This window comes from Alosa sapidissima, chromosome 11 (genome assembly GCF_018492685.1).
Source record: "Alosa sapidissima isolate fAloSap1 chromosome 11, fAloSap1.pri, whole genome shotgun sequence".
NCBI lineage: Eukaryota > Metazoa > Chordata > Actinopteri > Clupeiformes > Clupeidae > Alosa > Alosa sapidissima.
This window is the reverse complement of record NC_055967.1, coordinates 12,839,638-12,866,044: the sequence shown is the minus strand read 5'-3', so window position 1 is coordinate 12,866,044 and position 26,407 is coordinate 12,839,638. Positions and strand designations below refer to the sequence as shown.

Here is a 26,407-nt window from a genome sequence, read left to right as displayed (position 1 = left end):
TCTCTCCACACAGACAGGCTATCTAGCTAGTTTTGTTCTAGTTGCATGTATAAAAGAGAACTGTCTGCCACACCTGGGAACAGTTGGTTTTGCATGGGAACAAATTAAATTCTAACCAATCATCCGTCTTACTGTACTCCCCACTAAGGTAAATAAAAGTGCAGCTAAGGAACGGCATATGGAATCAAAACAACGTCATAAATATTGTGTCTGTGTAATCGAGTTTTGCAACTGTATAAAAAAATTGTGCATGTGCATGGAAACTTTGTACTTGTAGAAATATTTTGTGCATGTGCGAAAAAAAAAAATTCTTTGATTTGCACAAGTGTAGAACCGTTTTCTAGCTGTGGAATTAATTTGTCTATGTGCAAAAAAATGCATACCTGCAGAAATATTCTGTGCACTTGTAAAAAACATTTTTGTCCACAGGGATTTAGTTTGAATGTGTGTGGAACTGCTGGATCTACGAAGCTATGAAACTTTTTTACAGACACGAATTTTTGCAATGTTTTGTCGTCGTTTCTGAAGAGCCAATCAGCGAATTTTGGCACGGTCTTGACAGCATTTCTGCAGAGCCAATCAGCACATTGCATCGCCTACTGACTAGCCAATCAGGGGACGTCCTGCATCACATCTCTCTGCCAGGGTCGGCGCACACAGGCAGGCAGGCACAGAGCTAGCGAACTTAGGTCTTAAATCTAACAAGTTATGCCTTTTACAACAACTTTTTGATGGAAAAGTGGTGTTTAATTTCCATAATCTTTGTTTAGTGAACGCATAAAACAGTCAGTTTGTAAGCAAGAAGAATCAAGAATAAGAAATCAAGAATTACGATCTTTGAGTTTGTTTATCGTTACCTAGCAACCGAGGCTTCAAGTGTTAAAAAATATTGCAGTTTCACCAAAGATTGTTAAGGCGGAGCAAGATATTTCATCAGGAGCCACTTCCGGGAACCCGGATCGCACGACGGGGGGTCATAATCCCCCTTTGTGCAGAGCAGAGGCAGCGACTGCTCCATTGAAGTCTATGGACATAGCTCAGAATTTTACCACATATGCTAAGGTCTTGGTTCTATAGAGTTAGGAATGTGAATTTCGGGCACGTTTTCATGATCCTCAAACCCTTCTGAACATTTCAGGTACATTTTTAGCATTTTTAAGCATTCCAGTCTGGAGAAAATCGACTTTATATCAGGTGTGCGCCGGTTATTTATGCCGCTGCTGTTGGCCGGTTGCAATGTACGCTCATCAATACGTCATAGACACGCCTCTTTATGCAGACAGGATTCGATCCCCATTTCGCGCCCATAGACATGAACTACGACGAAGTATCTTGCTCCGCCTTAACAATCTTTGGTTTCACTATGTACAAGATGTGCCGTAGCACAGTGGTTAGAGGAGCAAGCTTTGATCTACGGATCATTGGTTCAAATCCAGCATCAATCAACGCACACGTGAAGCACTGCTTTGCGCTCTATGCCTTCCAGTTTGGAGGAGAAAATACTTCTCAATAAGTTCAGTTCTTCAGGGACAAAAGGGCGGAAGGGCCATAAGTAGGGTGTTGCAGTACTCAAGGCAAGAGAAAACCATGGTCTGTACCAAGAGCTAGGAGGTGTGTTGGGTTAGGTAGGTACGGCCTTTTCTTATATTGAATAGTGTGAAGTGGCACAAGCTATTTTGATGATAATGTTGTGATGTATAGTTTGTTTGGTTGGGAAGCCAAGCAGTTTGGTCTTAAAGAGGTTTAGCTGATGTTCCTTCATCCAAGTGGATATGTCAGAGAGACAGTCTGAGATCTGCACCAAGACCGTGGGGTCAGAGGAGGGAAAGACAGATATAGTTGGATTTCATCTGTGTAGCAGTGATATGAGAAGCCATACGAGTGGATAATCGTGAACAGCAAAGTGGTGTAGCCTACACGGCAAAGAGATGGGGCTCGAGGAACGAGCCTTGGGGTATCCCTGTGGCGAGGTGAAGAGATGTGGACGTTTATCCTTCTAGCCATGACACCAAGTGAGGTAAGATTCAAACCAGCAGCAGACTTTGCCTATAATGTCCTTGTTTGAGTGTATGGATAGGAAGATGAGGTGGTTGACCGTGTCAAAGCAGCTGATAAGTCGAGCAAGATGACTATGACAACCGAGAGCTGCTCAGGCTGATTTAACGGCTTCTGGCATAGACAACAGAGCTGTATCGGTCGAGTGCCCACCTTTAGACAGACTTCTTCTGGTGTCCTCCAGAAGTCCTCCAGATGTTCACCACCTCATGGTGATGGCTTTGTGGTTTGCCTCCTGGACCTGGTCCTCCACTGACTGACAAGCAATACTAATAAATGAGCAACTCACAAATAAACTCAGGGATACCTCTCTGGGGTGCGTTTCCCAAAAGCATAGCAAGCAACTATGTTAGTAACTTACATGGTTGGAACGATGTATGTATGACACAACTGTTTCCCAAAATGATAGTTTGAACTATGGTGGTGCAACTTACATAGTCCGATGCATCGTTAAGCTACACAAGTGTTTCCCAAAACCATAGTTCCAACAATGTTCGTGTACTACGTCGTAAAGTTGTGTAGTTCAAACTATACCTCTCGACCTGTGGTAGAATGATAGTAGTATCACTGACGCCAGCTTTTTTGTGTGCAAATTAATTATTATAAATTGAGCCACCATACAGTACATCCATATTTTAAAACACCTTAGGCAGAAAATACATCATTTAAAAGTCAATCTGCAGCCATGTGCACACAAATCAAAGTCACACACTTGCAGATAATAATATAAGGTGCACACTTTTGGTCAGTCAGTCACTTTTGGTCAGTCAGAGAATATGTAGCCTTTGATTTTAACATTTTTATGGAGTGGGGGGATATGCTCTGCACAATAAGTAAGGTAAAGTAAATAAGTAAACAGTGATGAAAATACTGTAGTCAAAATCTCAATCTAGATTCGAACTCATGGACAGGTGACTGCTATGTGCTGCACACTGCCTTCATCAGCCGGCTTTAATGCACTGCGCAATAGAGTACCGATAAGTTGCTTTGGACAAAAGCGTCTACCAAGAAACATGGGGCAGCCATGGCCTACTGGTTAGCGCTTCAGACTTGTAACCGGAGGGTTGCCGGTTCGAACCCTGACTAGTAGGCAAGGCTGAAGTGCCCTTGAGCAAGGCACCTCACTGCTCCCCGAGCAGGCAGGCAGCTCACTGCCGAGTGTGTTTCACTAATTCACTGATTGGGATAAATGCGATTGGGATAAATGCAGAGACCACATTTCCCTCACGGGATCAAAAGAGTATATACTTACTTACATAAACTTAAACAAATGTGACATCATTTGTATTGCTTATTGCTTACCTATACCTTCAACATTGAGGTTATCTCACTAATTAGCTGATCTGAGGCTGAAGAGTTGTGCTAATTAGACTCAGTTTAATAGATCAACTACTCACCATTTGGATGTCAAATTAGCTCACCTAGGAGATCTAGGCAGAGCCAATGAGAAATTATTTGGGATTAGGGGGGAGGAGGGGGGTTAGAAGTAGAAGAGATCCAAACATACTCTACCTCTGATTGGGTCTGACCCTCAATCTCAATTCTCAATACTCAGTTCACTTTCAATTTCCAAGGGACATAACCACCGGTGGAATTAAACTTAAGTTGTATGTTTAGTGCTAAGATCCATCAACATAAAGAGCTGAGCACATCATTATCATGGCTCATTTATTTTGTAGCACCACCTAGTGAATGACATCAATGTAAAAATGTACCGGTATGCATCGCTACCACATTTTTTGGATTTATGCCCAATTTTATTAAATGTTGTCCATAGTGGTGCTGCAACTACCTGTCTGATGCCTGAGAAAATAGCTTGTGATTTAAAGGTTCAAACTTTCACACATTGCATCCCTACCGCATTCTCGCCATAGGCACACCAACAGACAGCATTTACAAGCAACCAGTACCACACATAGCAACCAGTATCAAACATGGAGGCAGAGCAACCAGTACCACACATAGAAACCAGTACCACACATAGAGGCAGTGCAACCAGTACCACACATAGAGGCAGAGCAACCAGTACCACACATAGCAACCAGTACCACACATAGAGGCAGAGCAACCAGTACCACACATAGCAACCAGTATCACACATAGAGGCAGAGCAACCAGTACCACACATAGAGGTAGAGCAACCAGTACCACACATAGAGGTAGAGCAACCAGTACCACACATAACAACCAGTATCAAACATAGAGGCATAGCAACCAGTGCCAAACATAGAGGCATAGCAACCAGTACCAAACATAGAGGCAGAGTGAGGAGGAAGGTGATTAATTGCAAAGTGAGGATGAAGGTGGATAATCTGCCATTAAAAACCGATCTCATGACCAGTGACCTGGACAATTAGCCTAAGGACTATGAGACTGAATGCTGCAAGACAGGAGGGTTAAGCTAAAAGATCTGCAGTGGACTATTCAAGAATGAATGTGGTGTGAAGGCTCTCCAAAGCAAGTACAAATCCATGGAGCAACTATAGCAATGAAATGCACCTACTACCCAGGGGTGCGTTTCCTGTACAACTACGGAGGTTAGCTTTTTACTAACATGGTACGATGCATCAAAATTACGACTGTTTCCCAAAACTGTCGTACTTGCATAGTACTTTGTAAGTTTGAACCATGATAGTTTCCAAATTTCAGTAGTCTGGACTAAGGTGGTTAATGATGTTTAGTAGCATGTGAACGGGCACACCTGGAAATAACAGAGATTTAATGATGGACTACCTTAGTTTAATCCGTGAATCATCTCTGTTTTTCTTTATTTAGGGTCATCAAGTTAATTCATTGGTTCATATAGGCTGACGTCGTAAATTAACGACTGCTCTGAATGAACTTTTAAATGTGCTGGTGAAACTGTTGTGTACCGGTACATTATTTTTGAACCAATGACCAAACAAAATACACCAGAGAGAAAACTCGCTTAGTGCTCAAGCAATTCCACAGAGTCAGTGCCACCCCTACCACCACGTGCATCACGCACTGTGCGTAGGGCACCAAGGGGCAGAGGGGGCACCAACATTTAGCCAATAATATGAGTAGCTTACAAACTGCTTTTCACTCTTATGAACGTTTACAATGTCAAAATGCAGCAACAGCATGTTACATGCATGGATGATACTTTTTGGGTCCTCTCAATCTCCACTATGCAGCAAATCTGATTTGAACATTATGCTACTCTATTTAATTGGGAACGTATCTTGAACACGCAGGAGAGAGAGAGGGAGAAAAAGAGAGAGTGGTAGGTTCCAGTTGGCTTGTCATTGTTGATAATTGATATCTCCTTTTTAATATAAGAAACATTTCAAAGGAAATTATGAAGGCAACAAAGACGAGGCTAGAGGAGATTTCGGAGTCATCTGGTGACAATACTGACCATTTATGAACTGTAAGAGGGCAATATAACAGGTGTGACTTGGAAAATGGAAAGAATATAAAATATGGTCTTTGCCTTTGTGTAATGTAATTGATAAAGTCTTGAAGTTTGCAATAATTTGTTTCCCTTAAAGGGGCCATGTGTGAGAATTGAGGTAAAAATTAGCTACACACATCAAAAGAATGAGAAGAAATAAGGGCGATGATGTCATTAAAAAATGACAAGGTATAGTGCTGCAGAGATATCAACCTGAATTAGCACGCTAAATTACTAGCCACAGCCCGACAGGTGTCATAATACCAGTTTCGGCCATGGGAGGCGGTATGCGGGCAACATAACCGCCAGCAAAATTGCAATACACGTGTCTCGGTTGTTACTTTAGAGTAGACCAACTCACTTTCTGGAGGTATACTGCCCCCATCTTTTATGGAATGTGGAGTATGAATTGATTTTTTGGCAGACATTACACATGGCACATTTAAACTAAGCATTTACATGAAGCACATGCCGATTGAGATGCATTCCGCTCAGATAGGCTAGGTGGCTACGAGCCTCATAATTCACTTTCAATTGCTAACAGAAAATGTCTAGCCAGCATCATGTCATTACATGCTGCTGGAGCTGTCAAAAGGTCATTATGAGAACCTTGTAGATTTGATGCCCTTAAAGTGACAGTGCACCATTTATAAGTCAAACAGTCAAGTCAAGTCAAGTCAAGTCGTTTTCAAAAATATCACCGTGCACACCTGTCAGTTTTCAGAAAAGTTTTCGTTTACACTAACCCGTGTATATATGCCATCAAGAGCAAGCCAAGCCTGTAGGTGGAAGTGTGATGACAAGCTCAAGCCAATGTTAGCCAATCAGAATCCCGAAAATAGCAAGAACAGCAAAAAATCACTTCCTCTTTGTCTTTTAAACTGTATTTGCAATTGCAAACAGACAAAAAAGTTTGCACCAACATAAATGCAACTGCTACTCTGAATGCATCCATGATCACCATAGCCAAATGAAAATGTAGGCTAAACACAGGTTGCCCTTTTGGCGCTGGCGTATAGGCCTAATGTGGCGCTGGCTGCCTAAACCTCCGTTTTTGTCAGTTTACATGCAAACGTGCAACCGCAAAGTTTTCCAAAATATCACCATTTGCATCTTTTTTTCGTTGTCATCTATTTGCTACCTCAGCTGAAATGCAAGGGAAATTCAAGAATTGAATTGGAATTTAAGAGCCAGTTTCAATTCAATTCTGGAATTTTGCACAACCCTGCTAAACACCACCTAAATGTTATACAACAGTGTTTTACAGTACAACAGTGCAGTTCTGCTTAGGGCACCCAAATGGCCAGCAGTGGCCCTGCACACAGTGTTTTTTATTGTGGGGGACAGGCTGCCAACAGTTAGTTTGTTTCCAGTTCACAGAGCCAGGGCTGTGTAAGAATACTTGTTTTTTGCAGTGTTCTCAGAGAAAAGAAAGCTAGCAGTGACGAGACATTCACTGCATGTTACAAAAAGCGTTACATGTTAGAAATTGCTTAGCATCGCGTAGTCTACCTTTTATTGCACAGGTAGAAGCAAAACATTGTAAGACTACTTTCTGAGGCTGGGATATCCACCTCTGTACACTGTATAAACGCTGTATGAGAGAAAAACAAATGTCTGATGCCAGCGTTTACCCTGCCATCTCACAAAATGTACAAAGTCTGGAAAATGCCTGAGTGAATCTATGGACCCGAGTTCGGCAGCGATATAGGTAGCGGGAAGCTACTTCAAGGCAGAGACTCTGAAATGGGTGAGACCTCTCTGGTGAAGTGAAACTGAATAAACCAATCACATGCAACCAGTGTTAAATTCTGATCTATCTATATATATTTTATTAATTAACTTTGGCCTGACTCAGCCCACTTTGCTCTGGCCACAGTGCATATGTGCAATGCGCTGCCTGTCAAACTCACACCGTATGACTGATTAGGCTAACCAGCACAAACTAGAAAATGCCTTCCTTAAACCACCCAAAGTATTTCCTGTACAGGGGAACGTATCCAGTTGTGTAAAGGTAATTCCAGAACATAGCAGGACCTGATTGTCTGATCATTGTGGGGATATCATGAGAACAGCTCAACGTGAAGCTATGAAGAACACAACTAACATTACCAACCTCACTGGTCTTTGTGACAACCAGAGCTGGAACTACGTCCTCTTTGTCCGGATCATGACATGCATCAACCCGTTTCACCTCAGGGGATTCTTGAGCCAGGGGAAGACCTTCTGGGCTGTCCTGCATGTGAGCTGTAGATGGGGAGCTAGAGTCTACGAGAAATTCATGAGTTTGCGTGGTTGACTCTTCACAGCAGGCCAGTTGGGACTCCTGGGTCTGCAGGTTCTCTGGTATTAATTCTGTCATTGTATGCTGTGTTGTTTCCTGTGAACAATGAATGAATCCTGAATATTATTTTCAAAGCAATTGTGGTCCAAATATTCTATGACACTAAGATCATGAGCTGGACTTTAATTAGAAATTAGTAAAGTCAACAGTTGAGCATGTATTTTATGTCAATTCCAGGTGCAAATTGGCAGTGGCAGTGGCACAGTCATATCACTCGCTAATATCTGTATGAATCACCAAAATATTTTCAGTAAGTGGCTATTAATGGGAGATCATGTCACATTTGGTCTGATCAGAACACCTCAACTGCTGTTCACTGAGAGATTAAAATCCCAGCAGATTACCTCCCGTTAGACACCATAGATCATTACCCATCGCCCCTTCTCCCACACTCTGTACTTTCTTGATTAACACTTTCACTTTCACTTTACACATACTTCCAGTGTATTAAAGCAACAACAAAGAACTTTTCCTCTGTCGCACGCAGTATTTGTTTATTCAGCACCGGCTTTGCAAATAACAATGTCCACAGACAAGGTAGAATATGTTGCATGATTTTATGAAAGTACGATGTATTGCGACATCAGATGCAAGTCAAATTTGTAGTTTCTTATGCCTCATTCCATCGAACTACAGATCTGCTACCCGATCTGGCAAACTTACATAGTGCGGTTATAGCCGATAGAGGGACGCAAAACGAATGCAGAAGTGCCGTTCACCCTGTTACGAGTTGATGAACCACTGAAATGATTTTGGAAACATTATTTTAAGGTACAAAAAACTCTTTGTTGTTGCTTTAACTGAATACCTTCGCTTCCTGTCTTTCCATTTTGACTAACCTTTAGGGTATAATTAAGTAAGTATAAACAAAAATGTAACATTAAGTTTGGAGCATCTAATCAATAATATTAGTTCTCAAATATGCTGCATATAAAGCGTAGACCTCTTCAACAGACAAAACAGAGGGACTGTCTTCTCATATTGTTGCCATATTTCTTCTTTACTGCAGCCTTTTGAATAAGTCCAAAGTACTCACTGTTTTGAAAATGCCATACTGTACACTGACATACTGTCACATACTGGCCATGTATGAATACTTTACATCAGGGGTGTCAAAGATACAGACCGGGGGCCAGATTCGGTCAACCAGCAATAGATAAACAATATCTCTATGATATGATAAACGAATTGAATAGCACTACAAACCATACTCAGGTTGCAGATGCAGGAAAGGTGGTTTTGCAGCACCGACAATTACATTCTATTAGTGTAGCCAAATACAGAGCAGTATATGACAGCAACACATAACAAACCTATCAGTCTTGTTTGCTCATAAGTGGGTGTAGTAAATGAGTATATCATCAATCAATAATCTGATACCAATGCAGAAAAAGGATAATGACCATGAAAATGACAGCCCCCACAATGTCTCATTCCAACAAATCAGCCCCACTGCCTCATATAAGTCTGACACCCCTGCTTTACATGATCAGATGGATATTGCCTCCATACATCAAATAAAGACATACAAAAAAGTATAGCAACATGCACATTCATATTTATACATCCTCGATGCTGTGACCTACTAGTGTATCCACCAAATGTGAGTTTCCTTTAATTGCATGGTGTCCATGTCATGTTCTGACACTTAACACCCTGCCTCAGTCTAATTCATTCATTCTTGCATTATAAGGAATTCTCTATTCTTTATATATCTCTCCTCTTCCTTTATGTAGACATATCTACACAAATGGACAGCTCATTGATGTAATCTTATCTGTTAGTGTGATTAACAAAATAATATGTTCAGAAGGGTATTAAAAACCCATTGTACTTCATTGTAATATGTTGTATGATTTCACAAGACAGCAAGGAGAGAAGCTTTATGGATTGGTTAATATTATAAGGAGGGAGAGGACTTCAGCTAAGTGTCCTTCCACTTTATCCACTGTGTTTCAACCAATATACAACTGACTGTGGGTTACTGACTCTGTTATAGGTGTAGACCTACTTCTCAGTTACTTGACCCATTACAGGTCATTTGTCCCAACAAACTCCTCAGGAGTATTAACAATGGCAATTGTATAGGGCTCAAAGAAGGGAAAGCAGTGTTAGTAGGCTACATATAAGAAAGCAGAGTTTTAAAATAAAGCTTCATTCTATTGTGATTATCGGTGTATATTTATAGTAGAGGTCACCCTGTTCCTCTAATGGGGAGCACTTCCTACAGTTTATATTGGATGCATCAAAATGTCAAAGCATATGCATATGTCACATATGACCATGATAAAACGTTGTTTCCCCGCTGTGGTTATGACTGCTTAATACTGTTTTGTCTGTGGTCTACACTCTCTCACTTGTGTTTAGGCGCGCACTCATGCGTGCAAACAGCTCTGGTAATGCCGGCTAATAATAGTCAGTGATCCAAGTAAGATTATGGCTACAGATAACAGACTGACAAATAGCGCCGCAAAACCACTCGCAATTAGGAGAAAGCCAGTCATACAACATGTTTCACACCACCACTCATATGAGCTTCACCCGGTACACAGCAATAAGAAATTAAAATAAGTTACACACAATTATTATCAATAGCCTAATTGGAGATACAAGTTTTACTCTAGCAATACAGGCTATAGGAGTCTGCGCTGCGCAACAAATGTGATCTTACCTTTTTCTACGATGACAAGTGTTTTTAAAACTTGTGTCACAAATCCAGTCTAGTGTCGGACGTTTCGTTTTCGAATAACCTTTTACACACGTTACCTGTTACACGTTACTATCTCGTGAGGCCATTTTAACAGTTGCATTCGTCTCTACTGCGGAGCCTCCTGACCGGTTTTACTCATTGCAGATTAACTCTTGACTCCTCTGCTGTAGCATAGATCAACTGACATTCATTCGGATGAACATGAACCGAAAAGCCATGCATGCACTGAAATAGCTGTTGGGGCTTTCTGAGTTAGGCAGTTGACTAGATGCCATGCCCCATGTCTGCTTCAGTTGTGAATTCAGTCGGTTTCATTCCATCATAAAGAAAGGTAAACGCCTCCACGGTCAACGTTTTTCTTTCCTGAATGGGGTTTTGCAGATTAAACAGTAACAATTTATTCTTAAATGAGAGTGGAAATTACAGGAAAAGACCACAGGGAGTTGATATTGGGCTATAAACTGACAACAACAACAACAACAAAAAAAGGAAAAGGAAAAATCGCAGGAGCTCAAAAATCCTGCTAATCAGTCGAATGTTTTTGAGACGCGCTATTAAAATTCCTTCTGCTTTGCCACCCTGATCTGGAGGAGGAGCGCGTACGGCATGTAGAAGGTGTCAAAATTCTCTTTGGAGTTTACAATGTCAAGCTGTTTTCTGAGTTGGGCTTTAGCATTTAAGAGCGGAAATACCGTGTGGAGTTATTAATAATTGTGGATGAGGAGGAAAAAATAAGCTGTCAACAACTACACCAACATAGCCATGGACAATAACATTTTCATGTGGCATGTGGGTGGATAAACAAACTTTGCAGACTTCGGCTGTAAGCTCCAATAAATAAGTCGTTTATGGAGCACACACGATGGCGCATCCTCAGGGCTACCTGTACCAGCCGTTGGCACCCTACCCATGTGTCCCGAACTACAATTCAGGAGTGATCGCCGGACCTAGACCTGAGGAAATTGGGAGATCCTCTGACTCAGCCTTCGCTCCGTATGTTGGACCTGGCATCTCGACTCAGTCGGCCAGTTTGAACAATGTCCAGTTCAGGACGGAGGCAGGAAGCGCGTTATTCTCTTCATTTATGGTAAGTGCTACACTATACATGGCATCTTTTCGTTGAAGTTGGACATAATTCAACAGCTAGATTTGTGGAAAAATTGCGAACTCGAAGATAGTTTGCCATATTGATTAGGCCAAGTATAGGCTATCTAGATATTGGGTTATCGTTTTCATCATGTGTAGGGTAGGCCTATGTGATTATTATTTTAATTTGAAAAAAATGTTTTGCTAATGCGAATACCACCATTTTGTTTTATTTGCTTCCAATATATTTCACTAACACTGCGCGTGTGCGTGTGACAGTTATAATTCATAATTTGTTATTTAAATAAGTTGGCTATAGCCTACGTGTTTAAAGGATCTTTACCTTTAAATGGTCTCCTCTTTTTGAGCTATTCGGGTTAATACGAATACAAATATAAGATATAGGCTATGCCTTGGTGTATTAGTCACAGAATTGGTGAATAGCGAGAAGGCTTTCACATATTTTATTTTTTGATTATGTTAATGTATTCTTCAGGGAACTCCACTTGACCACACGTCAAGCATGACTGGGTCTTTAGGGTATCACCCATATGTCGGGGCGCTCGGTGCGTATCCCTTTGGAGACCCCACTTACCGGAAAAATGCCACCAGGGATGCCACTGCCACACTCAAAGCCTGGCTTAACGAACACCGAAAAAATCCATACCCAACTAAGGGTGAGAAAATCATGCTGGCCATCATCACCAAAATGACTCTCACCCAGGTGTCTACCTGGTTTGCCAACGCCAGGCGGAGGCTTAAAAAAGAGAATAAGGTGACATGGACACCGCGCGCCCGGAGTGAGGACGAAGATGAGGATGACCACATTGATTTGGAAAAACACGATGACGACACGGAACTTGTAAAGGCCACTGAGATGTGCGGCTCAACTCTCAACTCAGGTAGGCAACTCTGGCAGAGCTTTTCAGAGACACTCGGGCGTAAAGGTCCCTTTTTACGCATGCTATTTTCACCTGCTTTGGCCTTATACTATGATCATGCTAATTAAATCATAAGCAAGATACTGTTGTTTGAATGACCAGCATCAATAAACTTGCAAAGAGTTTATTATTTTTTCACTGTAGTTTATCACTGAATGTTGTAGCTTTCAAATTGTCGGACTCATAATACAGGGCACTTTTTTTTGCAGAATACCAAAAACACAAACCAAGAAAAATAGGCGATATCTATGACGAGGACACGAGGACAACTGAACCGATTTCCAGTCATCCAGAACAAAAAAACAAGGAACGTAATTTACAAGAGTCTCCCAGCACTTCTCCAGAGCTGGACACTTTTGCGCATGAGAAACCGTCGCGAACGGATGTGTCACCATACGCGCAGTCGTCCGTTAATGGGAGGGTTACCCCAACACCTGTCCTGGTATTGTCACCGCCCCCAAACCCCAAACCTAAACTGTGGTCGCTCGCCGAGATTGCAACCTCTCCGGGTTCAGGGAATAGCTCGCTCCAGGTCTCTGGAGAGGGTGGTTGCGCATTGATATCCACAAGCGTGCAGTCGTTTTCTCGGCCACCAACACAGTGTCATTTGCTGAATAATGCGATGTTCCCACGTCACCTGTACTGCACATCATCAGTGTATACGTGTTTTACGAACTATGGCTCACTAGGGCATCTAAACGGATCAGGCACCGGTCCTGCAACCCACTTGAACGGATTTAACCAGTTAATTTCACAACGAGCCGACGCTTTTGTGCGGGACAGAAATCTTTGAGACCACATGTCCATGCATAATAATGTACGGTATATAACGTAAATCAATGAATTTGCTGGAAACTGATATTGCCAACAATCCACTTTATGCCTTCAATTGTGGTCAGCAAGATAGCCCCACTGAGTGACTGCAGGTCTGGATCTTGCGAAGGCAGGGTAAACGATGGTTCACAAACCAATAACAATGGACTTCGCTCGCATGTTTGTTCCTTCTCTTTGGGTCAGCTGAACAGAAGAAGCGGTTCCCTCTTAGCTCAACTACTCATTTTGAGCGATAAATCCCTCTTAATCAGCACACCACATAAGGAAAGTAAATTATTTGTTGGGTAAGCTAATCGTTTATGTGCACGTTTTTAATTAAGTACAGACTGAGTTAACATGCATAACTTAGGCTATGCTTGCCAATGCTTGAAACCGAGTGACTGCCCTATTGTTTCTGTGAGTTCTGTACATATCCTGTACATGATTTCATATTGATCCTGTTGGTTTTAGTGTTCATTTGTATAATTTATTATTTTTCCAAAACTTTGATGTGACACACTTCACATTTCTGTGAATTGGATATATATCTGGATTGGATATATAACTTCAAAATAAATACTTAATACAACAAATTATAGCAGAGTGTACTTTATAGAAAAAATATGGCTAGATACAGATGAAATTATTCTATTCAGGGACAGTGGCCATTAATGCTTGCAGTCAGTGTTCAACATTCTAGACCGGGAAACACAAAAGTATTTTAAAACAAAACCAGGCAATGTGCCAGCTGATTTGCACTTATGTTGAACAAAGTGTCTTCTTAACCAACTGTTTATCTTACATCCAACTTTTGAAGACAGAACCTCAGATACCTCAGAACTGCATCAACTGCAAGGGAGCAATGGGATGTCTCATATTTAACTTAAATTATGTATGAATATATATTTTCATTTACTTTCAAATGTTAATATAATAAAACATCACTATTTCTAGATCAGACACATGTTCATATGTGCACTGTTTGTAGGTTTATAGTTTCTAGGTTGAGTGCACTGTTGGCAGGACTTGAAGGAAGAGACGAATATCAATTATTATGGCCAAACACGACTTGATTGGAGCTCATTTCTGTCTAATTTCGGTCTATTTTATTTTATACAACAACAAACTGGTAAAATGATAATGCCTGGATTGAAACAACGAGACAACACACAAATGGACAGTGAACACTACACAATGTAGCTCTTTTACCTTAAAATAATGGATTCAAACTTTGACTCTGTCAATATCGATGCATGCTCAGAGCACCTGGAATTGCACTATGTAGCTATGTTGTTCCAATCAGGAACAGGACCCTTGCCATCAGTTTTCACTGAATTGGGTAATGGATACCCCCAAGCACTAAATCGGTACCCAGTATGTTGAAAACTGGAATTCCTTAATTTGGACAAAAGTGGACAATGAGTGACATTTCTTGTAAGGAAAACAAAGTTTAAGAACAATAAAAGTAGAAACCTTTAAATAATAAACTACATTTGTACATCCAATGTGGACTTGTTACAATTTTAAGAACACAGTTGTTTGTGTAATCGAAAGGGGTTTCAAGACAGCAGCTTGAATAGTAATGGTCCACAACAGGAGAGCTTTAATATCACACCTGTTATGAAGTTCATTAACATTAGAAGGCTGGCCAATTTCAAATATATAAAAAGTTGAATAACAAGTGAGGAATAAAATGTCTTAACATGGCAATGAGCTAATTTTTGTAAATGAGCTGTAGTCACTTATCAGCGAACTCACATGTCAAAATCAGAGAAAAGCAAAGAATTGGTGGACGATAAGATGCTTTGCTGGGAGTTGTGCAGTCAATAAAATGACTAAATTTACATTATTTTTAGGAGTTTGTATGAACAAGTTTTAGTTGTCAGTTACCTCAACCTAAGTTAGTGGATGTCCATAAGATGCCTTTGTAGTTTTGAGAGGCAGGTCTATGATTGCCATTGTTTCATCTTCTTCATTGATTTTGCAGACACCTGAAACAATTGAAAGAAATGTAGCTATGTTGTTTTAGATGGTCAGCTTCTCTTTCCCATGTGATTATCAATATTGGAAATATATAAAAAAAAATATCAGTGGTCTACCACAATTATTTACAATACTTCTTCCACTTGTACTAGTCTATAGTAGAACAGCTGACTACAGTACATAACAGTTTCTCAGTAGCTGAGATACAATGAAGTATTGGACAAGCAGGGAGGATTCTTTTTTAGAAAATAGATTATAAATGGTAAATATCTATCAACTGCAAGAATTCCATTCTAAGTTAGCCAGCTGATTGAAACACACAAGGAAAAAGGCTACTGCTAAATATACAAATCATTCTAGGAGCTGTCCAGAAGTATCAATCAGATACAGAAACTGACCCATCTCAAAGTAACACATACACACAATAAACGTCTGTGCTCCTTTAAATTGAGGGAATTACATGATAACAGCAGACAATCATTGGAAGATGACATATACTGAATAGTGTAACTATCACTGCAGCGGAAACTGAGCTTGTGTTTGGCAGAAACTGCTTTCATTATATAGCATGTTCAAAAACCCAAACAGGAGGTGACTTATCACATGCTCATAGCTTCACTAGACTCCAGGAGTATACGATTTTCAGCGATTAGGTGATCAGGCGATTTCAGGTGAATACAATCAATATGTTTTCTCAAAGAGACACAACAGTTCCTGCCATAGAATAGGCTTATGTTGTTGCTGATGATGTCATAAGGCCATGGAAATATACATAACAAATGTTGTTCTGAGGATGGAAACATTTGTAAAATATCAGTTTTTCATGACTATGGTTTATGTAATAAGGATTGATTGCCGTCATGCATTGTGTATTCATTAAAAGTTATTTGTTGTGCACGCACCTCGCCTTTTGTTCCAGAAATAAAACCCCTCTGACATTGTATTATTGGTATTTGAAATAGGGCTTTGTCATTTCCAAAAGGTCACCAAGGTGGTTCTTCATTTTGTGATGTAGAAGTAAAAGATGAGCTTCTTTTATTTCTCTCCCCAAGCATGGTAAAGTATGAGGTATGGTGGACAACATCACATTTGTTTAGATTTGCATTCAAGGACATGCTTGAATATGTCAGTGAGTAAATGCAAAGAGAGATGGGTTGCATTTTCATAAACATGATTATTTATAAATACTTATTAAGCACACAGATATTGGGATCTCCAGAGGTGGCTTTCTTAAGCCCAGTCAAACATCACACAAGGGTCCTCCAGGCTTGTGAAATTGATTTCATTTGTGACCCAAATCACTAGAGACAGTGATGGCTCAATTTGCTTAATAATAGATGGGACTCTGTCTCTCAGAAAACAGACTTAAATGGTTCTGCATGGTACCATTATTTTTTGCTTGAGATCAGATCGAGAGGGAGGGAGGTGGTAGTTAAACAGGCAGCTGCTTTCCTGCCTCAGGGATCTTCTTTAATTGAAAGGATCATTAGAAGCGGCACAGCATCAGCACCCCATAGCCCTCTCTCCCATACAAATAATATCACGCAGAGCTAAGGCAGCCCAATGAAATAGAAAGCTGACACAATCACTGACCCTTTAAGATGATAATATTCTCAGTTGTGGGAAGACTGTAATAAGGCATGCCCTGGAAATGAAGCTCTGCAATCTCTCACTGTCTACTTGCATTTCGTTTTACACTTTGTCATACATAGAAATGACCTTGTTGACTTGCTGTGCTTGTCCAAATACACCACTCTGAGTGTGCAATTGATAACGTATTTTCCAACAGTCCTGATGATCTGAATAGTATGTCTTTGCAGAGGTCAGTACAGTTTAAGGTGAATGGCATGGATTTAGTGCCATTTGAGAATCTAATGTAGTGATGGTGCTTATTGTCAACAGCCCAGTCAACCACACAGTGATGACTCCATGTTTGATGTAAGACAACTTCATAAACTATCAATAATATTAGTCCTAGTTTGTACTAACTGTAACTAAAACCTGTCAGTTTCTTTACTGACCATAGGGGCGGGGGTCTGGAGTCGCCTGACTAGGCCCTACCCTTGTTTTTACATGCTACTGTTTATCAAAGCTTGTCCTCAGTTATAGTCATGATTACTTTCATCAGGGTAGCCGGTGTGCAAAATTTGTATAAAACATTTAACCCATTTAAGTATATGCATCTGTGTTCTAGGGATGCAAAATAGTTTTCAAAAGTATTTTAATCAGACTTTTTATAATTTTATAAATTCTCATGCGATCTAAGTACTGGAAATGTGTAGTATTCTATAAACGGGGTGTTGTCTTTCTCAGTGCCTGAGGGGCTGCAGTTATTCTCCCACAGATCTGTGCTGTGCCATCAAGAAAAGGGAAGGAGAGCGGTGAGAGAGCATATGTTGATCTACATCCTGGAGTGCAATAGATGGAGGCAGCAGAGTGCGTGGCAGGGGTGCATTATGGGTGAGGAGTTTGTGAAGGTGGGGGGCCACCGAGGCAGGGGATTCTGGTGACATTCACAGGAGGTGAGAGTGTAGGGTAGCAGGCTAAGGGGACATGAGAGTGCTGGGAGGAGCTGGCTGGAGGTACGAGAGGGTACGGTGGCTCATAGGGACCATGTGTTGTACTGCACGTGAACTCAAGGTTGAGGGGATGGCATCGCTAGGGGAAGCCAGAGGGACAAAACACAGGTGGGAAGGGTCCAATGAGAGAGGAGTTGGAGTCTGGTAGGGGAGGTAGAGGAGGTGCCAGTGTGCAGCAGATAGCAGCTGGCGTTCCTTAGGCTCACTCCAGGTGGAGCTGCTCCATATTGTGGAGGACATTTTTAATTTTCTCATTGTTGCCGATCCAAGCATAACAAGTCAATGCTCCTTATTCTGAGGGCTTCCAATTCCTTCAGGAAGAACCACACAGTGCAATGAGACATTACTCTAGACACAGAAAGTTGACATGAGCTCAAATGGACAACATTTCTATCAGCTATGGAAACAATTATGATACCAGTCCACAGCACACCAGGATGAAGCCCACTTGGCTCAATAGTGCTGAATGTAGTATGTCTCATATCAGAATAACATATCTCTACTAGGAGGAAAGGCCATCAGTAAGAAGTATCATTCTGCCTCCACGCTGGAAATCAGATTTAGTCTTTTTAGCTATTAGTCAGTGCAAGCCAACCAGAACCTGCAGCTGAGGGTCATCTTCATGCTGCAGCATTGTTGAAGTACTTGGCTGTTCAGATGAAGTCTGTCCAAAGTCATGTGGTCTGTGATCCCATTTAGCTTCATCTAGAGTAATAGAATGCCTTTAAGAAGATCTCTCCTTTTGAAGATGATGGTGGAGAGGAGTTGATGGGTGAGATGTGCTATGCTTTCCATACTCTTTCCTCAAGAGCTAGAGTTATTTTTCATCAGTATTGAATGTAATTTTCAACGGTATTGAAAGAGGTGGCAAGGCCAAAAAAATTGTTTATCAGAAGTGCTATATCAATCACATATGAAATTCACATATCAATTCACATATGAAAATTCCCCATGAAGCCATGGTCATGGCTAATAAAAGCATAGTGCATCTGTTCCCATATATCCACACACCTGCAGGCCACGGATATCCTTCTCTGCAGAAGATCACACAGTGGGGTGCATGGCAGGGCATCCGGAGGGTGGCAAGCGCGACTGTACTGTATGTGTCATTTGTGCGCTATTACTAATTCAGCTATAGTGGAACATTTAATGGTTGCCACGGCACCATTAGGGTTTTTTGATAATGGTTTTATATTTGAAAATGTTCAAGGCTCCACACTGTACACCAAATTTCATGCCTTTATGAAAGAATTGGACCTAATTTTCACACATCTCCTGTACTATGAAACTTGAGTAAAACTGCCAAAGGTATAGTTGACCTGTGCACAAATAATTACAATTTTGACAATATTCCACCACTTGGATTTTCATGGACTTTTGGAATGTGATATGGGAAGGTTTCATAAACTGAGTACAACAAAAATAATTTTTGTTGCTATTAGTTTTGGGTTGGGTGATATTTACTCACAGATTGCCTAGACTATACGTACTGTCTGTCATTTCCCTAATAAAAATGTATATATTGCATGGCATTCACTGTTACAAAAATACTTTTTCATAATTTCAATCTGAAAGTATACTATTTTTAATACTATTTAATATTTATATAAAAACATATTTTAATACATGCATATTTGAATCAAGGATTTGAGTAAAGTATGAGTGATAGGAAGGTGAAAACATTTCGTACCAACTGGTTTCTTGATGACCTCTATTATGTCCACCGAGGAGCTATCTGATGTTTTTGCCACGAGGAGGCAGACCCCTCACCCTCCCCTGAGACAAACAGGCAGGACATAAACACTTGTCCTTAAACAGACAACAGATGGACCAGAGGACCCACTGCAGAGTCACTCTCGGCACGGAGAAGCATAGTCTCAACATAAACAATGCACAAAAGGAACCTGTCTCTGCTGTGTAGAAAAGGAGGACATCTTATACAGACAAAAGAGAGAGAATTCCTTTTGGTAAAGTGAAAATTAATACAATGTACTGTATGGGAGACGAAATGTACACCCTGACACTAAAATCTAGATAATGAAATTGTTTATCTTTTTTTTCTTCTATCCACAAGGTACACTTCCAGGGCATCACAGTGTCCAAATAGGGAATGCAACTGCATATGATGATTATTTAGGAAGTACCTGTTTGTGGCCTACAAACATAAACTCTCCCAGTAAGGAGGAAACTCTGCTTTGGAGGTTGTCTCATCAAAAAGCACACCGTGCTGCCTGCCTGCTTATCCAGCATGGCAGCAATGGGGAATGGCAGCGAATGAAGCTAATCATGCATATAATTGAGTTATGACTTTTATGACCATGGGAGCCTGACCCACAGATATCAGGTTAAGCAGGGCATCACCTGAACGATTAGAAAATGTAAATGAACACTTAACTTAATTACTCACAAGATTGCAGGCTTTGCTCTTGATGGACAGACACAACTCAGGGAAGAACAGCAGCCTGGGTAGAGAGAGATTTATTTAAGGTTACAATTAAGTTCTTTCCTGGAAAGTAGATGAAGATAGAAGGACATCCAAGGGGGAAAGCTAAGATTAATGGGTAAATCATTACTGGGGAAAGTTGGAGCTAAAGAGTGTCTGGGGAATATGGGCTGTTCTGAGTGCTGACTTTCTGGGTTAATAGTTCAGAGGTTTAAATAATATAGTTGTGGGTTAGTTTGACACCAGGCAGTCTACATGTATTATTTTGAATGGCAAAGAAGGACAGATGAGGATATACATCATTTGTCATTCATCAAGGAACACATTCTACACCATTTTGTTGCCAGTGATGTACTGTATTTATTGACTGAATGTACCAATATCAATACTGTATTCATTCACTGTATGAATGTATCCACCAATATCAGTACTGTATTCATTCACTGTATGACTAATGTATCATTCCAGCAGTATCAGTGGCAGCAAAATAGACTAATAGAACAGACAAAACAAAGATTGTTTAGAGTGAATGAGAAAATACATTCTCTCCAGGAGTCATATGGAATCCAAGCAATCACATCATGTTTATTTGTTAGCCCACACAAGTCTCATTGCTGAGGTTTCCAAAGCCCTGCAGTCTGTTTGTTGTCTTGTTTCTGTCTAGCTGCTTGACATTTGGCTCCTGTGCGTCTGTGCTGCCTGTCTCTGAGGAGCCAGCTCCCATGGCTCTGCTTTAGGCAGTTATTAAGAATGCACCTCTCAAGCACACCCAGCTAATCTCATCAGAGAGCAGCAACCTCTGCGTATGGAAATATACAGCTGTTCTCCCACTGCAGGAACAATCTGCTGGACTGACAACTGAGCAGCGGTACTACCTCATCCCTGAGCCAAGCCAGCAATCAATCAGTCATCATAGCCCTCTTTTTTACGTACAGTACAGTAAGCACCCACACATACAGACAACTTCATGATGACACATTGTCAGAAACTGTTATTCTGAGCATCTCTGAACATGCTTGTTGTAGCCTAAGGATGACTAAGAATGCACAGATTTGTTTATTTAATGTCACTGTATGTTGACATGCTTTGTTGGTCATATTTATTGGACAGTTCAGAGGAGGAGTTATTTCATTTTATTCACTATGTTTGATTCAGGTAAATCTCTCAGGTTAAAAACCATGCATATAATTACTGAACTTTGACAAATGACCACTTCTAGAGGTTGGATAATCGAGTATTGGATTGAGTAAACATGTTGACATGCACCCACTGGTGGTAAACACAAACTTATCCTTGGAATCATCAAACATAATTATCCCAGTTAAAAGCCTACATGTATGATCTCCCAAACCCTGGATTAATGTCCTGATGGATGTGTGAAGGTACTAACATATAGTGCTCATTTTACAGCCGTGCTGTGTGTCTATTAGAAACACTATTACACACTACTGTGATATGTGGTTGTCATCACCTGTGAGTAGTGAGGGAAACTGTGACAATTCACCAATCAATCACCCATCACTTTCTCAATGACAATGACATACTTGTGTCACCTGGGCATTCATGATTTCGATTAATTCATCAGGCGTTTTTTACACAGACCTTCATCTGTAATAGAGCTTACTATTCAGCCATAAAAATACAGTGGTGGCAGAAAGGTCTCAGTTTCCACAATGAATGCAAAAGAATCAAAGTTATGTCAACTGAAATCCCTACAGCAAATAAAAGCTTCTCAAATCACAAACTACTTGACTTGGTGATGAATCTTCCATGCACATCATACAAAAGTTGAAACGAGAGATCAAATCCTCTGGAGCCTCCCAAGAACAGTTATACCCGTCACAGAGATTCCAGGGTGACAGTTTAAAGCGCTACTGATATCTATCAGTGTGAGAGCACTCGAGGGAGCCATTTGGGCGTACCAGCGCAGTTGAAACACCTTTAACTGCTATGACAGGTGCTTATCACGGCACATAAAGGGGAGTTTTGCTGAGCTGTCTCATAAGCAGACAGGTAAAAGAGCACAGAGTAATTGAAAATAACAGAGAGGATCACACATTCCCCAATGAAAATCTTGATGGAATGAAATGTTGATATTACCACCTCTGTAAATCAAACTCCAGACAATCAAACTTGGACACATAAGGAATAATAAATGCATACATCTACCAGATAACGCTGGAAATTCAGTGGTGCCACATATTTGATCGCTAGAGGAGAGCAAATGTTCCAAAGCTTCGAGGAACATGAGAGGATGCAGGCTTCTGAAAGCTCATTGGTTAAACCAAACTCTCATCTCTCGTTTCTTTTAATTAACATTATATGCATTAATCAGCACAGACAGTTTCTCACAGACACAAGAAGTCAAATAAATGTTGGAATAAGGATTGTAACTAAATTTAATTCCTTCTCAAGATATTTTCTCTCACACTGTAGCCAGCATGTATTCTTACCCGTCATCTCTTTGTACAGTATGTTTCATCTCAGTCAGGAGTCCGTGAGCTTGCCGCGCTGCTGTGTGGATCTTGGTTATGCTATGGTGAGAAACAGAATACCAAAAAGCTTACAGCCTTAAATACATGTTTGACATAAAAATTACATTACCGGACATGTGGACACATGGACAAATTGTACATTTTAGGTAGAAGCTTAGTACAATGACAGTGGTTTTATTTTAACAGCAATTTTGTCTCAGCCAACTGGATTTCTTTGTGGCCCAATCTGTTTTCCACAGGGATCTATGATTAACAGTATTTATAAGGTTTAACTAAGTTCTAACATGGAGAATGACTGTCTCAGGGTAAAAATAACCCTGAAGCCTTTCAGAAGTGTTTATGTAGATAGCCGTCCTTAGTACCTTCAGCAGCCACCAGCTGCTCCCCTCCGCTCTCCTGAGAGGGAGGCCACTGACAGTAGACATTAGGAACACCAACCACTTCCTGCTACACCCAGCATACAATATATGGGAAAAAAATCTGTCATTTACTGTCATGGTATGCATGCAGACCCGGGAGTCTGTGCAAAAGGATTCACAGTTGTAAAGCATGGATGAAGGAACACCACCACCAACTGAACCTCTCTAAGACTAAACTGATAGTCTTGCCATCCAAACTATACATCACATCAACATCAAAATGAACTCCTTATCTTGTGCTCCTACCAAGGCTGCAAGAAACTTTGGTGTCATCATGATTGATGACCGACTGACCTTGTATGACCATGTTGTCTGGTCGTGCCACTCTGCACTATTCAATATGAAAAAAATCAGGCTGTACCTAATCCAAACACCAGGTCTTGGTACAGACCATGGTCATCTCTCGCCTTGACTACTGTAACACCCTTCTAAGCCAATGCGGTGAGGATGCTACAGATGGTCCAGAGCGCGGCAGCGTGTCTGGTCTTCAGTCCAAAAGGACACGCTGTTCATTCAGATCCACCCTGTTCATTGGCTACCCATCGCCACCCATATCAAATTCAAGTCACTAATGTTTGCCTACAAGGTGGTTGCTGGGTCTGCTTCCATTGACTTAAATGCTCTCATAAAGACTTGTTACCCCTCAGCCACAGTGTTCCTCGATGGTGGAGCGAGCTACCAAGTGCTGCCAAAGGAGGGGTATCCGCTCTTGAAGACCCAACGCTTCCAAGAGTGCGTCCGGTCCTAATACATACTACACATCTAACAACCCAACACACCTTATACACACTTTTCATTCTCTTCTCTTCTACCACTACCCTTTTAGAGGACACTTTGACAAGTACTTTAACCTCTGCACTCTCATCCTCTGGTAGTCTTATAGTGCTTTTAAAGTAGTAGTCTATTTATTTAAGCAATAAGCCCCGAGAGGCCATAGGTTACACTGATTTTAGAACAGCTAAGGGGCGTTGTTAGGCACAATGTGCAACCTGGTCCCAGGTGTAACCTATGGCTTATTGAACACTACATATTACTACATATCTGGCAAGATTTCATAAAATAAAGGCATAGCATTGAGGAATGTAACAATTTATTCATAGATAATCATTATTCCGCCAAGAAATATATTTCCTCTAACAGAATCAACTTCGAGACGCAGCTACTCTAACTTTTGTATCGAGTTGTGGTAGCGCAGTAATATAGAACGGTGTATATTTGTGCTGGATTTTACAACGGCATCAAATGCGATTCAGCCAATCATAATCAAGAACCGGAACTATCCATTTTAGAATGCTGCCTTTGAAACAAAGCTTGAATGTTCATTTTCATTTTATAAGTAGCCTTTGATAAAAGTGATTGCATAAATGAATAAACTTAAGTGTCAATGTAAAGCACATAGATTAATATATTTTTGACCACCAAATAAGACATTCATAATAATCATGAGACTGGTTCTCTAGTAGTCCATATTTAAGGTCTACAAGCCAGTTAGCCCAATGTTGGTCCACATATCAGTTAATCCATATTTTAGGTGTACATGACGGTTAATCCATATTTCAGGTGTACATGTCAGTTGTATGGCAGTATGGCACTCTCTAGAGGTCATGATAACAAGTTGCAGCAGGGTAGACACAAAGAACCTTATTGTAGGTTGAAGACTATATATTATCAGTCTCTCTGATAAGCATAAGAAAAACATTAGTTATATGGTAAACCCAACCCCTATATATAATATATATATATATATATATATATATATATTGCTATGAATAATAAAAAAAAATCTTTTTGTATAATACAAATGTAAAGTATGGTTTTCAGTGTAATATAAAATAAATTAAAGCTGATTACACATGCTCAAATGTAGCACACATTGCCACATATTTTTCCCTATTTTTGAGGCCAGGGCAGCATATTTGAAAGAAACAACTACACCTGATATAATATAAAGTAATTTAGGCACAAACTCAAAAGAAATAAACTATGCGGAGAAGAAATCATCTCATCTCTCCTGAGGCATAGCATGTGGACAATGCTTTGTGTTGAGAATGACATATCCCTTTCATGCATGAATATACTGAATGTCCAAATCCAAGATGGCTGCAGGTGGATGGCAATTACCATTTGAATAATCAAGCTGTCAGGAGTAGCTCATCTGACTGTGAATGTGCCATTTTTCCTATCTTCCTGAATTTGAATGAAGTCAGTCCTGATGCATGAAAGGTTATCACCAAGAGAGCACATTTTCTAAAGCCCTTCTTAAACATGCAGAGCCATAGATATGCATTTAAGACAGGCAAGCATGCCCCACAAAGCTAAATATTTCAATGGGTTTTACTGATTTAAATCTGTATGATAGAAGTCTATAATAATAGAGTTAATGTAAATATGTTTTTTTGTTTGTTTGGAGGGTATGACTGATGTGTTTTGAACTGACATTGCTAAATGCCCTTGAAGAAATGACAACACAATAAATGAATAAATTACAACATTCCATTTAGAGGCAAATATGAAAAAGACATGAAGGAATATTGAAAATATATGATACAGTGGGAAATATACCTCTCTGTAGTCCAAGGGGAAGGTCTTTCATTCCTCAGAAAAACTGTAATTCCTCTAAAAAGAATTTCAAAGAATTCAACCGCAGCTCCACTAGCAAAAGCTATGACGGCTATATCTGAGTGAAGTTGAAAAGGAAATATGTTCAGAAAGATGAATGTTATGGATTACTACAAGCCCTGTGCAGAAATGGCTGAGGAGTGGCTGAGCATTTGGAACTGAATTCAGGAAATGAGTTCAATTCATAGACTGTGCAGTTAGACCTTACTCACTCTAGGGAAGCAGGTCGAACAGAAATCATATCCAATTCTATGTGCATACCATGTCTGATGCAGTCATTCAGTCAATTAAATGCAGTCAAGTCCAGTCAGAGAACAAACTGCTCCTAAAGCAGTCATAAAGACAGTGGGTTTACTATGGATTGTGTTCTGAACACTAAGGGGTCTTTTCCTGGCTGACAGTGATCCAATCTGTGCCACTTGTGAGCCAAGTCTTTACTGTGAATTTTAAATGCAGTTTTAGTCTGCAAATGTAAGGTGAACATCCCTTCACAGGAACACAG

General features: G+C 40.4%; 2 protein-coding genes across 2 annotated transcripts in view; one reads left to right on the top strand and one right to left on the bottom strand.

Moving 5' to 3' along the window:
- LOC121723943 overlaps positions 1-26,379 on the bottom strand; it is a 56,228-nt gene extending 29,849 nt beyond the window's left edge. The window contains exons 1-6 of the mRNA XM_042110186.1: positions 25,849-26,379; positions 22,826-22,906; positions 20,337-20,391; positions 19,620-19,705; positions 15,258-15,358; positions 7,590-7,853 (exon numbers count right to left, since the gene is read on the bottom strand). Coding sequence (XP_041966120.1) covers positions 7,590-7,835 — 246 coding nt within the window. The 5' untranslated portion in view covers positions 7,836-7,853; positions 15,258-15,358; positions 19,620-19,705; ... (1 more) ...; positions 22,826-22,906; positions 25,849-26,379. The remainder of the gene's footprint in view (positions 1-7,589; positions 7,854-15,257; positions 15,359-19,619; positions 19,706-20,336; positions 20,392-22,825; positions 22,907-25,848) is intronic.
- On the top strand, positions 11,259-17,735 carry irx5b (iroquois homeobox 5b). The gene is made up of 4 exons (XM_042110481.1): positions 11,259-11,614; positions 12,110-12,515; positions 12,764-13,086; positions 17,664-17,735. Exons 1-4 carry the CDS (start codon positions 11,390-11,392, stop codon positions 17,733-17,735), a joined length of 1,026 nt encoding a protein of 341 aa, XP_041966415.1. The 5' UTR covers positions 11,259-11,389.
- Positions 26,380-26,407: the final 28 nt, after the last annotated feature.

Coding starts and splice junctions, on each gene's coding strand:
- irx5b (XM_042110481.1), top strand. CDS start 11,390: ATGGCGCATCCTCAGGGCTACCTGTACCAGCCGTTGGCACCCTACCCA. Junction 12,516..12,763: donor CGGCTCAACTCTCAACTCAG/GTAGGCAACTCT, acceptor TTTTTTTTGCAG/AATACCAAAAACACAAACCA. Junction 13,087..17,663: donor CAGGGAATAGCTCGCTCCAG/GTCTCTGGAGAG, acceptor TGTCTTTCTCAG/TGCCTGAGGGGCTGCAGTTA.